The following is a 15,000-nucleotide window of genomic DNA, read 5'->3' as shown; positions in this document are numbered from 1 at the left end:
TCCATGATAAGAGATTGAATCTAAATGGTTTAATTTTCTACCTAGATGTTGCTGATGATAATTCTAATTGGGACTTAATGTCAGATGAATTATTCATTGTAAGTCTATCATGCGTATATATATATTTTTTTTGTTTGTCAGATTAGCCCTTATATGAAATAGGTTTTAAAAATAAGTAACGTAAAAACTGGTGTTAAAATAATGTCTTTACGTCTTCACAAGATTAGAATATATTATTATCTATGTTACCACAAAACGTTCTACATGATGTAATACAAACTCAAACCTAAAATTGTCCTATTCCAACTCAGAAATTCATAATCATTTCGTTGACCCGCAACATTTCCCTTAATATATTCATCTCACACCCATTTCCCAGCTCAATTCCCTCTTCATATTCTAAAAAATCGTTATTTACAACATCTAACAATCCAATATGATAATGCCAAAAAAAAGAAAAGAGAAAACATAATTTAATTTCCTTTAAGTGTCCCTTTAAAACTCAGGCTGAGTCCCGTTCTCTATGCCACCTGACAGCTCGGTGACAGTGTGTAAGCGACGCAACATAGCAGACGGATGACACTCGGAGAAAATGCAAGTTGAGGACGCCAGATATTTGAAAAAGTAAGTTTTCCCCTAAATTAACCTTCTTTTAAGTGCTTTCACTGTTAATTTGAGATGGTTTCGACCTAAAGATAATGTAGATAGGGCATTGTTGAGGGGTAGATCACGCATTCTCGACATATGATGTGTATTTGTGATATTGGCATAGGGAAGCCCCCCTTTGCGAATATGTTTTGGGTACTTTGCGTGGTGGAATTTCGGGATTTCAACACGTATTATGTAACTTTAGGGGAGGAAATCAATCACGAGTTGCAATTGACGTGGAAAATCAATATCTAGTCGCCAGGACACACCCAGTCTATCAACCAGAAGTGTCAATAATTTCGTGTATGTATTCCTCATTCTTTATTGTATATTAAAACCATTGATTGAATTTCATATTTGTTTTTCTTCGATTTCATGAATTTTATAACAAAATCATTAATTTAAGTGTGGGTTTGAGTTGTAGGCTTATGATTATAGTTAGGTGGCTATAGTCATTGTAGATTTAAAGTTTTTTTATGTTTAACAGAAACTGGCTGTGTTTTTTAAAACAGGATTTTTGCTCACAAGTATATAGGATCTCAATATTAAAACCCATTTGAAACTTGCTGTGATTTATGACGGACAGCCTGTGGTCTTGTGTTGTTGCGAAGTGATTACTGCCGCCTCCATGCTTCCATAGATATTCCAGTGGTTTAGAGCTTGAACTGAGTCCTTGTTTGAGGTCAGCAAACTGTCTGATTATAATAGATAGTAGCAGCAAGTAGCAGTAGTATGGGCAGTTGTTTACGAAGTGACCGCACCCTTCTGAGAGTAAGTCGGTATTATTCAAGTTAGCAGTCTCTATGGAGTGCTTAGGAATCCACAGATATTGTCTTATTGAACAAAACAACCCTTGGAACCCCCCCAACCCATTGTTGGGGATGGCATTTTGGGGGGGACTTATTTTCTTAATTTCTGATATTTTTCTTTGCCTGTGCAGATTATCTTATTTTGTCTGTGAGTGAAATTTTTTCCTCTCTCTATGACAGTGTCCTTGAATTTTCTCTATCTTTGTGTGGTCTGTGTGGAAATATATACTGTAATACGAATGTCTTCTAAACATTTCCTGGTACTATAATTACATAAATGGGATTTTTTGATAGTATGTGAGGGAGTGAAAGGGGAAGGAGAAAAGGGAAAGTAAGAGAGAGAGATTTTCATCTGGTGAAGTCTATTGGAGCAGATGTTTGTATCTCAAAGAGGATGAGGTGACCTGATTATCCTAACCTGCATTGTCGTAAGTCCAAGCTCAGGTCTACACAGTCTTTATGTAAATTGAATTGCAACTTGCATATAGACCTTATTGTACATACCTTAATTCAGATATGTTGCACTACAACTCTTATTAAGGACAGCCTTCCTTGAAACTTTTGGTAATTATTAAGACTAGGACCATATTAAGTGATGCCTTGGTCTTTGTGCACTTTCTCATTCAACTTCTGTGAACCTGTCTTCCTTAAACCTCTACCTTCAGTGCCTTTTCCTTATTTTCTGTCTGGATATACTCCTGATACCACTGATCTCTTTTCCACAGGAAGGTAAAGGTCGGCTCGCTAGATGTTCACCCGACAGAGAAAGCGCTTGTGGTCAACTATGAGCTTGAGGCCACCATCCTCGGCCAGCTGGGAGATGCCATGCTGGGCGACAGGAAGGTGAGCCGTTTTTTTGTTATGTCGTATAAGTCCCTTTTTTAAAGGAAACTTGATACTAGGTTTTTTATTTGTCTCTTCTAAATTTCAGAGATGTTTATTTTTTGCAATATTATTATTTTATGAATCTTTGACTGTTATTTTTCTTATTTTCTCAACAGTATTTCATGAGGTGAGAAAATTTCTTGGTTGAAATTTGGCTTGATGTTGTGTACTGATATGTCCTGTAGGACTTATTCTTATCTTATTTAGGGGACACAATAACTGTGTAACAGGAAAATAGTGTAATGTAATAAAAAAAAAGTCATTCTTCTTACCTGAGAAGGTTTTTGCTTCCCACCCCCTGTACTTATTCTTTCTTTCCCAATACTATAAGGCAGTAAGAATTGACCTTATTTGAACCTCTTACTTTAGCCATGCCCAATCTAGTCTCATGTGAACAAATCCAAGGTAGACCTCAAGGTATTTTATCCAAGGGAAGCTTTGCTGATCTCCCACACATCCATCATTATTTTTATTGCTATATTTCTCTCTCTCTCTCTCTCTCTCTTTCCCCAAGGAGTGCCAAAAGATCATCCGCCTGAAGAGCCTTGACGACAACACGGACATAGCTGCATTGGCCCGTGAAGTGGTGGACAAGTGCAAGCTGATCCATCCCTCGAAGCTGAGTGAAGTACAGCACCTCATCTCCTATCTGCTCACCAGGAAGGAGAATGTCAAAGGTAAAGTGGGAATTTTTTTTCTTCTTCTTCTTTTACTTTTACCTTTTTCCTGTTTCTTTTTTCCTTCTTTCTTTCTTTCTTTCCTTTTTCTTATTCTTCAAATAATGATGATCACCTTCTTTCTCTTCCCCTTTTTCTTATTTTATAGCATTGACTATTAAACTGTATAAAAATATGCAACAAACAGAATTTTTATATAATGATACAAATCATAATTTATGTATGTACGTATATGTATGTGTATTGTTGTTAATAATGATGACATGATACTGATTTACCTCTGATGCCACCCCAGACAGCCACATCTCTCTCGATAACTCCTCCCCGGAAGGCACGACCGAACAGGCCAACCTCAATGAGTTGGAGTCTTACATGGAGATGCTGTATGAGGAGATGCCTGAGAAGGTGCGAGGGGCGTCGCTCATCCTGCAGTTAGCGAGGAACCCGGACTACTTGGAGGAACTGTGCCAGAATGGTGGGTCTTTTAGAAAGAAGGGGAAGGGGTGTTTTAGGAGCATAAGCTCGGAGGTTTGAGGGGTTTGGTTAGCATATGTTAGTTTTGTTTTGTTTTGTTGATTATAGTTCATTTTTGATTCTCTTTACTAGGTGTTTGGCTTCTTATATTGTTGATGTTGAGAAAGGGGTTGTTGTGTGTATATTATTCATTCTCTGCATTCTAAGATGTAAAAGATGTCTGAAAATAACAGTAGTATTTAATTTTATCATTTTAATTATAATTAGTTTATTGTTATTATTATAACAGGTTTTATAATTACAAACTACCAATATTAAAATGATATTATTATTACTATTATTAATATCATCTTTTAGTATATCATTAAAATCCTCAATATTCTGATTTTTGTTTTTGTTAACAGAAACTGTTCTTGGTGCACTGGCCAGGGTGCTGCGTGAAGACTGGAAAAAGAGCTTGGACCTGAGTTACAACATAGTCTACACTTTCTTTTGTTTCTCAGTCTTCTCAAACTTCCACACTGTTATTTCCCACTTTAAGGTGAGTGCCCAAATAAAATGCTTTTGAGAGCATTGGAATATGTAGTTATGCTCATGGGTTTAAAGTCATATTTATTGTAAAGGCTACCTTTATTGAGCTTTTCTTTCAAACTTCCCCACACAGATCGGGTCCCTTTGCATGGATATCATAGATGGTGAACTCCAGCGCACAGATCAGTACCGTGACCAGCTGACCAAGCGCAAGAAGGGGGCTGATGGCATGGCAGATCCTGCCAAGCTGCAACAGGACTATGAACGTAACTTGAAGAAGTACCAGGCAGTTGTGGCCAAACAAGACCAGGTGTGTTTGGAGTGAGGTTTGATTTGGGGTAATTTGTGTTGCTGATTTTTATGAAGAGGAAGCAAAAAGGAGGAGGATATACATGCTGTTGTGATTTACCTATTACTCTTTTCTTGGTTTTGATTATATTTTGGATATTATGTGGTATTTATTTGTTATTTGTTTAATATTACTTAATTTTTGTAATTAGTTTTAGGGTTTGGAGTGATATGTGTTTTATTTCATGAATGGCAAGAGAGATAATCTTTTTATGTGTTTATCTATATTATTCTACTAATAAATATTTTTTGGGAGAAGTTGTAATTACATAATTGTTTTAGTTCCCAAGTAGTTGAAGCATGGCAACACTCATGCCATTATCTCCCTCCAGGTGCTACGAGTGTGTACATACCTCTTACTCAACATTGCTGAGGATGTACGGGTAGAGGAGAAGATGCGCAGGAAGAACATCGTTGGCCTGCTGGTGCGCATGCTGGAACGAGAGTCAACAGACCTCCTCCTCCTTGTTGTATCCTTCCTCAAGAAACTGTCTGTTTATATGGAGAATAAGGATGATATGGTAAGCTTAATGGTATAAATTCTCATTTGAGAGTTATTCACTTTTGTGTTTATTTATCCTCTTTTTATTACTGTTTTTGTATTCTTACCCTTTCTTTTCCTGCTTTACTATATTATGTCTTATTAAGTGTGAGGTATTGTAGGTAAAGTATATTTTTATAAATATATTTGATATATGATTTTATTGTTTGATCATCGTATATAGCCATAGAGTCATTGCTAAAAGCCCTTAGACCCACCTGCTGAGTACCTGTGGACCCAGTGTCAACAGTTTTTCTGCAAAAAAGTGAGAAAGTGGCTGTTACTTGTGACATGCACTGATACAGACTTGTGGGAGATAGGTTATGCAGGGTTCCTCTTGGTGCAACTACCCATGATTTTGGTATTGTTTATTTATGGTCAAAGAGAGAAAGTCTAGGAGAATGTCACCAATTATGGTGACTTACTTGAAGTTGGGAGACAGTAAATGTGGGTTTCCTAGTACTTCCTGCTTAAGAAGCTTGACTCTGTTGTAGCTATTATTCACACAATATGATTCTGTTAAGTGAATTTTATTTATAATTATATTATTGAAACATCATTATAATTTTATTTCAGGGTGACTTAAATATCGTAGAAAAAGTGAGTCGCCTGATTGGCACTGACAACAGTGACCTCCTCAATGTCACCGTGCGACTCCTCCTTAACCTTTCATTTGATGCCAACCTCAGGACCAAGATGATCAAAGTTGGTCTTCTTCCCAAGCTTGTGTCCCTCATAGGTGGGTCAAGTTAAGAATTATACATTTAGGGCAAACTGGTTGGATTTGTACTGAGAAATAAGTGATTTTAAGTGTGTGAGTGTGAAAAAATGTGAGTGTGAGAGAGTGAGAGTGTGAGTGAGAGTGTGTGAGTGAGAGTGTGTGAGTGAGAGTGTGTGAGTGAGAGTGTGTGAGTGAGAGTGTGTGAGTGAGAGTGTGTGAGTGAGAGTGTGTGAGTGAGAGTGTGTGAGTGAGAGTGTGTGAGTGAGAGTGTGTGAGTGAGAGTGTGAGAGTGAGTGTGTGAGTGAGTGAGTGAGTGAGTGAGTGAGAGTGTGTGAGTGAGTGAGTGAAGTGTGTGAGTGTGTAAGTGTGTAAGTGTGTAAGTGAGTAAGTGAGTGAGTGAGTGAGTGTGTAAGTGTGTAAGTGTGTAAGTGTGTGTGTGTGTGTGTGTGTGTGTGTGTGTGTGTGTGTGTGTGTGTGTGTGTGTGTGTGTGTGTGTGTGTGTGTGTGAGTGAGTGAGTGAGTGAGTGAGTGAGTGAGTGAGTGAGTGAGTGAGTGAGTGAGTGAGTGAGTGAGTGAGTGTGTGTGTGTGTGTGTGTGTGTGTGTGTGTGTGTGTGTGTGTGTGTGTGTGTGTGTGTGTGTGTGTGTGTGTGTGAGAGTGTGTGTGTGTGTGTGTGTGTGTGTGTGTGTGTGTGTGTGTGTGTGTGTGTGTGTGTGTGTGTGTGTGTGTGTGTGTATGTGTTTGATTGGTTTGATTAAATATTTGCTTGTTTTATGATAGGTTGTGGACAAGGTAATTTAGTATGCAATAAATTCATGGACATATACTAAAAGAAAAAAGATGATTCTGCCATTTCATTTTTTATCAGTGTTGCCTCTCAAAGAAATCATTCTCCTAGCGAGTTCTTTCAATTTTCTATTGATCAGGCGAGGAAAGACACCAACAAGCAGTATTGGCGGTTCTATATCATCTAAGCGTTGACGACAAGTGCAAGTCCATGTTTACATACACTGACTGCATTCCGACAGTAAGGAACTCATCTAATTTGTCTATTGGTTTTCATTCATTTTGTGATAAGTTTACATATTTATTATCTTTAGATTTCAAAAGGTATATATGTTTTTTCTCTATTTGTTGTGAAGTAAAATCATGACATTTCATACCCAGCAATTTTTCAGGTATTATATCGAGTCCATTTCTGAATTAAGATTTTTGCTTCATGAAATTTCCTCCTCTCTTCTGCTCTGTAAAGGTGATGAAATTGGTGCTGAGTTCCCCAGGCCCTCAAGTCCCACTGGAGCTGATGGCCCTGGCTGTTAACCTGGCAGCCAACAAACGGAATGCACAGCTGATCTGTGAAGGGGCCGGGCTGAAGCTGCTCATGAAGAGGGCCCTAAAGTACCGTGACCCACTGCTCACTAAGATGATTCGCAACATTGCCCAACATGAAGGACCTACCAGGGAGCTCTTTATGGTAGGGAGGAGAGCAATAATAAGAAAAAAGAGGATGATGATGAATTGTATTACTATTTGTTCAGTCATTCTTAAAGAATGTTTTGAGTGTGTATTTTGATAGATACACAGTGTGAAGGTATGCACATTCAAAGAATTTCAGTCGTCAAAGGAAATTATCTCACAACTGTTTAAGATTTGATTGAGGACTTTTCTTCTTGATTTCAGGACTTTGTCAGTGAGCTCTGTGAAGTTGTGAGTAGTGGGGGAAGCGATGAGTTTACCCTCGAGTGTGTGGGCGTTTTGGGTAACCTCTCTCTGCCAGATCTGGACTATTGCCAGCTTCTTACCAAATACCAGCTGATTGATTGGATTAAAAATAGTCTCCAACCTGGTAAAGAGGCCTTTGATCTTGTTTTTGAGTGTGTTGTGAGCAAAAATGTTGCTTTCAGAATGTGGTGTTGATTGCATTATTTATGGAACCCTTATTTTCTTTCACTGTTTGTTGAATTTACTTATTTTCAATCTCTCTTCTCTCCTGTCCTCTCTTCTCACTTTCACTTCTTTCCTCTCCCATCCTTTTATCTCCTTTCCTCTACCATCCTCTCTCCCTCTCTTGTCTTACTGTTATAAAAATCTGCTTCCTGACAGATGCCGTAGAGGATGACCTTGCCCTAGAGGTGGTGGTTCTCCTGGGAACTGTGGCTGGGGACCAGGCTGCTGCAGAGCTCATAGTGGAGACAGGCATACTCCAGGCACTCGTCAACCTGCTTAATGGTGAGTTGAAGAGGGACGTGTGTTCTTGGAGATATACGTCGTTCTCTTTGCTGGGGTTTAAGAATTTGATTGATAATGGTTATTGTGATTGATGGTGTTGGGGGTAATACTGTGTTGGAATTTGTTAATGTTTGGGTTATACTCTGTATTTCTTTTTGTTTGTTACTTGATTCTTCTAGAACTGTACAAAAAGTTGTATTGATAACAGTGGCCAAAATACATCAATATTTGAATAACTGGTCAGCATTTTTTCATTCGTCTGCATAGATAGAATTCATTTGATATAGAAAAAATTCTCATGAACTAAACATTTCATCCAACACAGCTAAACAAGAGGATGATGAAGTTGTACTCCAGATAGTATATGTTTTTTACCAACTAACGCGCCATGAGAGTACACGGCCACAAGTCATATCCACAACTGAGGTTCCAGCTTACCTAATCGACCTTATGCACGACAAGAACACAGAAATCCGAAGGGTGTGCGACACAACGCTGGATATAATAGCTGTGAGAGAAAGCTTTATGTTTTTGACCTTTTCACTAAGAGCCATCTGTTGATTGAGGTTTCTTGTTGAGTTTTGTTTAGCATAACTATATTTGCTGCTGGAAGGTCAAAATTGTATTTATAATTTCTTGCAAGAATTCTGTATATTTTACTTTAAATGATGCAATGTTTTTCCTGCAACTTTCAATCAATTTTTTTTTCTTTTTTTTTTTTTCTTTTTTACATAGAATGACAGTAATTAATTTTTCATAATGTACAGTTCATGGGTTGGTGAAAATATTAATCTGATGTTTTAGAGGTTTAGGAACAAACATTTTTTAAACTAAAATTGTTTTTTTATTGTTATTATTATTCATTGTATTATCAGCCTAGTAGTGAACCTGAAAGAGATTAAGAAATAAACTAATGGCACTCGCTCCTCCCTTTGCAGGAAAACGACGAAGACTGGGCCACGAGGATCCAGTGCCACAAGTTCCGCTGGTACAATAGTCAGTGGTTGGACATGGTGGAGGAGGCGGAGAATATTGACACTATGGGGGGAGAGGAGATGGCTGGGGGAGAAGGTCTTGGCCACTCCTTCCTCCACCACTCAGATGTGTTAGACCACCAGGGAATGTACTCGGGTAAGGGTGACAAATATAGGCTTTTATGAAGAAGTGAGGTGGGGGTAATGTGGCTTTAGTTGTGCAATGATAGATTGATGTATCTATCTGTCTGTTTATATATATATATATATATATATATATATATATATATATATATATATATATATATATATATATCTATCTATCTATCTATCTATCTATCTATCTATCTATCTATCTATCTATCTATCTATCTATCTATCTATCTATCTATCTCTATCTATCTATCTATCTATCTATCTATCTATCTATCTATCTATCTGTCTGTCTGTCTGTCTGTCTGTCTGTCTGTCTGTCTGTCTGTCTGTCTGTCTGTCTGTCTGTCTGTCTGTCTGTCTGTCTGTCTGTCTGTCTGTCTGTCTGTCTGTCTGTCTGTCTGTCTGTCTATCTATCTATCTATCTATCTATCTATCTATCTATCTATCTATATATATATATATATATATATATATATATATATATATATATATATATATATATATTTATATATATATATATTATATATATTTGTATATATATATATTTATATATATATTTATATATATATATTTATATATATATATATATATATATATATATATATATATATATATATATATATATATATATGTATGTATGTATGTATTTATTGTAGTTGGGTTATCCATATATGCCTTAGCTGTGTCTTGTAATTATCTCTTCCTTTTTCTTTCTCACTCTCTTACTATCTGCCTTCCTGCCTTGATTCTTTCTACATCATTTTAACTAAACCATAAAGAAATAACTGTAAAACTTTCTATTCCTAGATGGCCTTTCATCTCCTGAGAGTGAAGACTACCCGGGCATGAATGGGCATGGTGAAGGCTCCCGCCCTTCCTCCAACTACACAAACAGGTGAGGCCTCGTATCTCTATCTTTCTTTAACCTTTAGAGATAGTTTTCTGCAAGGACAACTCAGTCCTGGGGTCGGTATCTGCAAGGACACGGGAGTTTAAGCAGGGCTCGGTGGCAGATGTGTACAGTAGCATTTACTGTAAGAATATAAAAGGCAGATATTGATACCCAGGGTAGTGTAGTAGAAGGAATTCCTCATCTTCTGAGTCCGCGTAAAAGTTGTTCTAAAAGCTGGAATAGCCCGCATGGCAACAGCTTGAATAAACTTCCTCTCCTTTATGTCAAATAAAGTGAGGTGAAACAAGCTTTGTGCCTGTTCTTATATCTTGCTTAGAAGATTTTTTGCTGTCATGACAATATATTTTTGTATACATGTATAAAAAAGTAGATTTTGTTTTATGGAATTTTTTTTTTATATAAATCTAATGGTATATGAGTTTCCTTTGACATGGTTCATATTTATAATGTAAGTTGCAGCATGTCTTTCTTTAAAGTCCCCATAGATGTTTAATTAGTATTCTTGATTTCTCAGATGTTTAGAGTTGATTTGCAAGTATAATGGTACGAATTCCACATAAATCTAATTTGAGTTTCTTGCTTCATAGGTACTAAAGTTGCAGATTTTGTAATCATTGTTTCATTCTTGTATTTATGTATTTATACAGTATCCAAACATTCCTTGGTGTATAAGTTAAGTAATAAGTATAAGTTTTCAGTGTCATCAGTACCAGGATATACTTAAGATATCTGGATATACTTTGTGATAAGTTGAATTTTTTTTTTTTGTAATGCTGCATACACAGTAGTTATTTGGTTCATATCATATATACACTGTCTGTCATTGCTGGGATATTGTGATCTAGCCTTTTTTCTCTCGCTCTACTTGTCTTCGTTCCTGGACATTTGAATTCATTTTCACCAAGGAGTTTCTGTATACTGCAGTGTGATAGAGTGTTTTCAAATATTGCAATAAGGTTTATGTTGTCTGCGAAATGGCCCTATTTATCAGGGTTCATTAAAGGGTATGAATTCAGAGGATCAGCAATTTTTTTTAAAGTTTAGAAGTTAATGTTATCATGAAAGCAGGTATTTTGAACTGACTCAACACAAATATTTTTGGTGCTTAGAATCTTTTATATAGCTTTGCAGTCATCAATGAGATAATTAGAATTTTTTCTCTGATAACAAAAACCAGAAAAAAAGAAAAGCTTTAGGGAAAAAGTAGGTCCCGTACCATGCCATCCTCTGTACTCAAAAAGAGGATAGCTCAAAAAAAAAAAAATCTCACTAAAACATTGCCATAAATGGAATTAGGATGAGTAACAATGTAAATGGCTTTTGTGAGACGGCGAGAGTTTTAGCCCTGTTATCGCTTTCTCTCGCCATGCGTAGTGAGATGTGTTTTGGTGAGGGAAAGAGGCAGTGTCGTAGTAGCGCCATAAGCGTTGACTCCTTCTCCGTAAGTAGTAGTCTTGCCTACCACCACACAGCACACTTGATGCTCGATTGTTCCTCTCATTTCACTCATTCCACTCCTCATCTTTCACTGTGGAAGTTTTCTGGTTGCTTGGAAATAAATTTGTGACTGTTTTACTTTTTTAAAAATTTGTGAAGTATTTTTTAGGGAGATTGTACATAGCATGAAGAGTGGTGCCATTGGTATCAAATGAAGCATTGTAAAAAGTCACATTTATAAACTGGTTTCTTTAGTACTTATGCATATGCAAACAAGGTTTACATAAGAATATTGTTATAGTGGAAATATAGATGAGAGAGACATTATTATCAAACTTCATTGGGCATCATATAATTTTATAGACGTCATATTTATACTGAAAGTCTGTCTTCTCAAAAGAATAATGGGGAACAAGATATACATATTGTAGGAATTGATTGTATGCATATGTATATTTACAAAGACTCAGATGCTGTGGTATTTATTCAGATTTACTAAGTTCATGCAAATAGAAAAATGTTATTATGCACATTACTTTGCACTTACTATAGATAGCACTGATAAAGTAAGTAATGCACTGTTCATTCTATGACTGAAGATGCAAAGAACAATAAGGAATGTTCTATGTAGTCAAAATAGTATACACAAGGCACACTACTAAAAGTATACTTTGTACAGAAACCTATTTTCTTTTCAGTAGTGGAAATCCGCAAAGGTAAAATATACACATTTTTTAAATAAATATATTTTCCTATGACTTTCTTAGAGTTTATTTTGAATAAGATATGACCTGAATTTTGCACAGGTGGTTAGACAATGAAAAGCTGCATGACAGCACAAGTTTCCCAGTAAGTCATCTCTATAGCTTTTATCCAGGCAGGTTACGAGCCCAGTATTTTGAACAGGAAATACAAGAACTGGCAAGGTAACAGCTTCTAGATAAAGCTTAGACCCTTGAAGTAATCAGATGTCCTAATTATTGTCCTTTTATTCCCTCCAATGTCACAACTAAATGTGAGGCATATAACAGCTGTTTTTTCATAGATCCATTATCCAGTGCAAATATGAGGATTATTTTTTGTTTTGTTTTTGTTTAGTGTGTCATTATGACTTTTGAAGCTACCTTAAATCTCATGATTTAACATGTGAGTGCTTTTAGCATTTCCATAGAAGATAGAAAAGAAAAAATGTTTTTCTGCATGTTTACCCTTGAGCTTGCAACCTTGTTCTTATACCTTTTTTTATAAATCCAATTATTACTTGTGTAATCATGCTTGGTGTTATTTTCTTTAAGAGAAAACCCTTTTATATAGGGAAGTTAAAGAAGGGGCTAAAAAACTAGCTTCTCTACTTTCTACCTTCTGCCTCTGCTTGTGTCTTGTTTGTCTCTGCACAAGAGATAAATTGTTGTTTTAAAGTCTTGACAAGGATGCTCAATGTATGAGAGAAGAAATAATAGAGGTATAAGAGAAGCAAAGGAACTGGTAGGTCAAGCATTTACTTGAATAGATAAAACAAGAATGGTTGTTAGAGCTTCACAGAGGAACCTCGGCAGTTTTTAGGCAAACTGGCTGCAAGAATCCTATCTAGTTTGTGTAACTGAAAAAAATGAGTATACTTTGTGTTAGGTTGTGCAGTGGAGACTTGGATGAGACTGTGGTAAATCAGTTCAAAAGGGTTTAGATATAATAAAGTGAGAGTGTGGGACTTGAATAATACAATGTGGGGCTGTTTATATCCAGTCATATTGTCATTTTGAATGTCATTTTTGTTTTAGAGAATATAAGTCTTTGGATAGATGGTAATTTTGTGCTGTTCTTTAGTATGTTAGAAATTGATTATTATTTATTAGTAATGGATTACATAATATAAGAGGTTTGATTTATGATTAGTGTGAATATTCAAAGGAAAGATGACAGTTTTATTTGTATTATGTACAGCAAAGGAAGGAACAATAACAGGATCAGAATGCCTTTTAGAGAATTAAATGGTAGTAGGTTGTATTGCATTTGAGAAAACAGGTGCATTTTAGATGTCTCCATCCATGATAAAATTATCTTTGAATGAAACAGGCAAACATATTGATACTAGTAGTTGTATCTGAATGTAAATAATTGCTTTTTAATTTTATGTGCGATTGATATATGTATAGTTGAGGAAGTGTGTATATTGTGGTTTGTAAATATTCTATTTTAAAAGATATGCTTTGTTCTTGAAAGAGACATTTACTCTTGAAGAGACATAACCCAGAAAGACTTTTTCTCTAGAATATGATAAAGACGTTATATGTCCTGATCCACATGGCTGGCTACATTTGAATAATGTTTTTGTTCATATTTTTTGTTATTTATATTATTTGCAAATTTTCTTTTTCAACAGAGAAAGTTTCTGTTTTGTTTTCAGTGATTATAATTTTGACATAATGTGTATTTATGTATATCAACAAGCAATGCCAGCATTGCTAAGTACAGTTGTCTCTGTATGTATTAAAGTACATTTTTTATTCAGAGATTCAGGCTAATCACATTTTTAAGTCTCTCTAGCTGCAGCATATAATCAAGATGATAAACTAAAGTTCTGTGTATGTGTGTGTGTGTTTGTGTATATACATGCTCTCCAGTGGCTTTAATATCCTGCTTTGTTTTACTCCCCCTTTTGATTTTCATAGTGGTGTTATTTATGAATAATGTTATTTGTTATATACCCCCAGATTTAGGAAATGTAGCCACAGTTCTTTTCAAGTTACTGTTTGGTATTGAATGTTGATATTATTTATGAACTATACCTAGGATATGACATTTGGTTTATGTTATTACTTATTTATTCTAAGGCTGTTTTGAGCAAGGTAATAGAGTCTCAACCATATTTCATTTGCAGATTTAGTGCAGACTTGGAGCAGTTTGCTGATGAACTCCTGAAAAAGGCTGGGGTGTAGGGGGAAGACCCTTCCTTCCCATCTTCAAGACACATGTAGCCTTAGAGAATGGGTCAACACAAGGGAACGTTGTGTAGATATCTTTGTGTTTTATATTGCAAGCTTTAATTATTTATGTAATGTTATGTTTTCCTGGTTCTAGCGTACTGTGCTCGTATGCCCAGGTGTATTCACTGATGTTAGGTTATATAACAGTTTTATTTTTTCACTTTTTGGAGAGGTATCTTATAAAAGTACGTCAGATGTGTGTGATTGCTTTGCGAATCTCCCCTTCTCTCTCAATTGTGCATTGAAGTTTCATTTATAAGATTTGTATACATGTACACTGGCTTCCAACCTGTACGTCTTAATTTCATTTGAATGCTGGAGATTATGGAAAGGTCACAGACTCCACTAAATGAATCATATATGCTGTAGGTTTGAAAATTACATCTGCTCTCCTTTTTTTTCAATTCTTAGTGCCTCTTCGAATATACATAAATACATTTACAGGAAAGTTAAGGAATATATTCAGCAGGAATCGAGCAAGATGAAACCAAAGCTTGTTTTATTTTCATCTAATAATATTATTCCTGTGTCTGTGTAGACATCATAAGTTTTTTCAGGTGTGTATTTAAGAAAAATGGTGAAGAAGTAATAAGGGTAAATGATAATAATGATACATTCCTAAAACTCTTTAGGTTTATGTCATTTTCATCTGTTCATGTCATTTTTTTAAATAT

At 35.8% G+C, this 15,000-nt stretch overlaps 1 protein-coding gene across 6 annotated transcripts in view; it reads left to right on the top strand.

The window, feature by feature from the left end:
- Nucleotides 1-15,000, top strand: part of Kap3 (kinesin associated protein 3) — a 15,682-nt gene that overhangs the window by 321 nt on the left and 361 nt on the right. For 2 of the 6 annotated variants that reach the window (XM_070140142.1, XM_070140140.1), the window contains exons 2-17: nucleotides 538-624; nucleotides 2,183-2,300; nucleotides 2,857-3,019; nucleotides 3,315-3,494; nucleotides 3,898-4,034; nucleotides 4,158-4,334; nucleotides 4,705-4,893; nucleotides 5,490-5,652; nucleotides 6,560-6,660; nucleotides 6,886-7,107; nucleotides 7,314-7,479; nucleotides 7,737-7,862; nucleotides 8,188-8,372; nucleotides 8,801-8,993; nucleotides 9,800-9,887; nucleotides 11,280-11,984. In XM_070140142.1, the coding sequence (XP_069996243.1) occupies nucleotides 593-624; nucleotides 2,183-2,300; nucleotides 2,857-3,019; nucleotides 3,315-3,494; nucleotides 3,898-4,034; nucleotides 4,158-4,334; nucleotides 4,705-4,893; nucleotides 5,490-5,652; nucleotides 6,560-6,660; nucleotides 6,886-7,107; nucleotides 7,314-7,479; nucleotides 7,737-7,862; nucleotides 8,188-8,372; nucleotides 8,801-8,993; nucleotides 9,800-9,887; nucleotides 11,280-11,472 (2,433 nt within the window). In that variant the 5' untranslated portion in view covers nucleotides 538-592 and the 3' untranslated portion in view covers nucleotides 11,473-11,984. Of the gene's footprint in view, nucleotides 1-537; nucleotides 625-2,182; nucleotides 2,301-2,856; nucleotides 3,020-3,314; nucleotides 3,495-3,897; nucleotides 4,035-4,157; nucleotides 4,335-4,704; nucleotides 4,894-5,489; nucleotides 5,653-6,559; nucleotides 6,661-6,885; nucleotides 7,108-7,313; nucleotides 7,480-7,736; nucleotides 7,863-8,187; nucleotides 8,373-8,800; nucleotides 8,994-9,799; nucleotides 9,888-11,279; nucleotides 11,985-12,040; nucleotides 12,059-12,148; nucleotides 14,201-14,220 lie in introns of those variants that run through there. The other 4 variants (XM_070140145.1, XM_070140144.1, XM_027374731.2 and 1 more) reach the window with 4 other exon arrangements.

This window comes from Penaeus vannamei, chromosome 26 (genome assembly GCF_042767895.1).
Source record: "Penaeus vannamei isolate JL-2024 chromosome 26, ASM4276789v1, whole genome shotgun sequence".
In the NCBI taxonomy this organism is placed as follows: domain Eukaryota; kingdom Metazoa; phylum Arthropoda; class Malacostraca; order Decapoda; family Penaeidae; genus Penaeus; species Penaeus vannamei.
The sequence above is the reverse complement of the archived record's forward strand: the minus strand, read 5'-3'. Positions and strand labels throughout refer to the sequence as shown.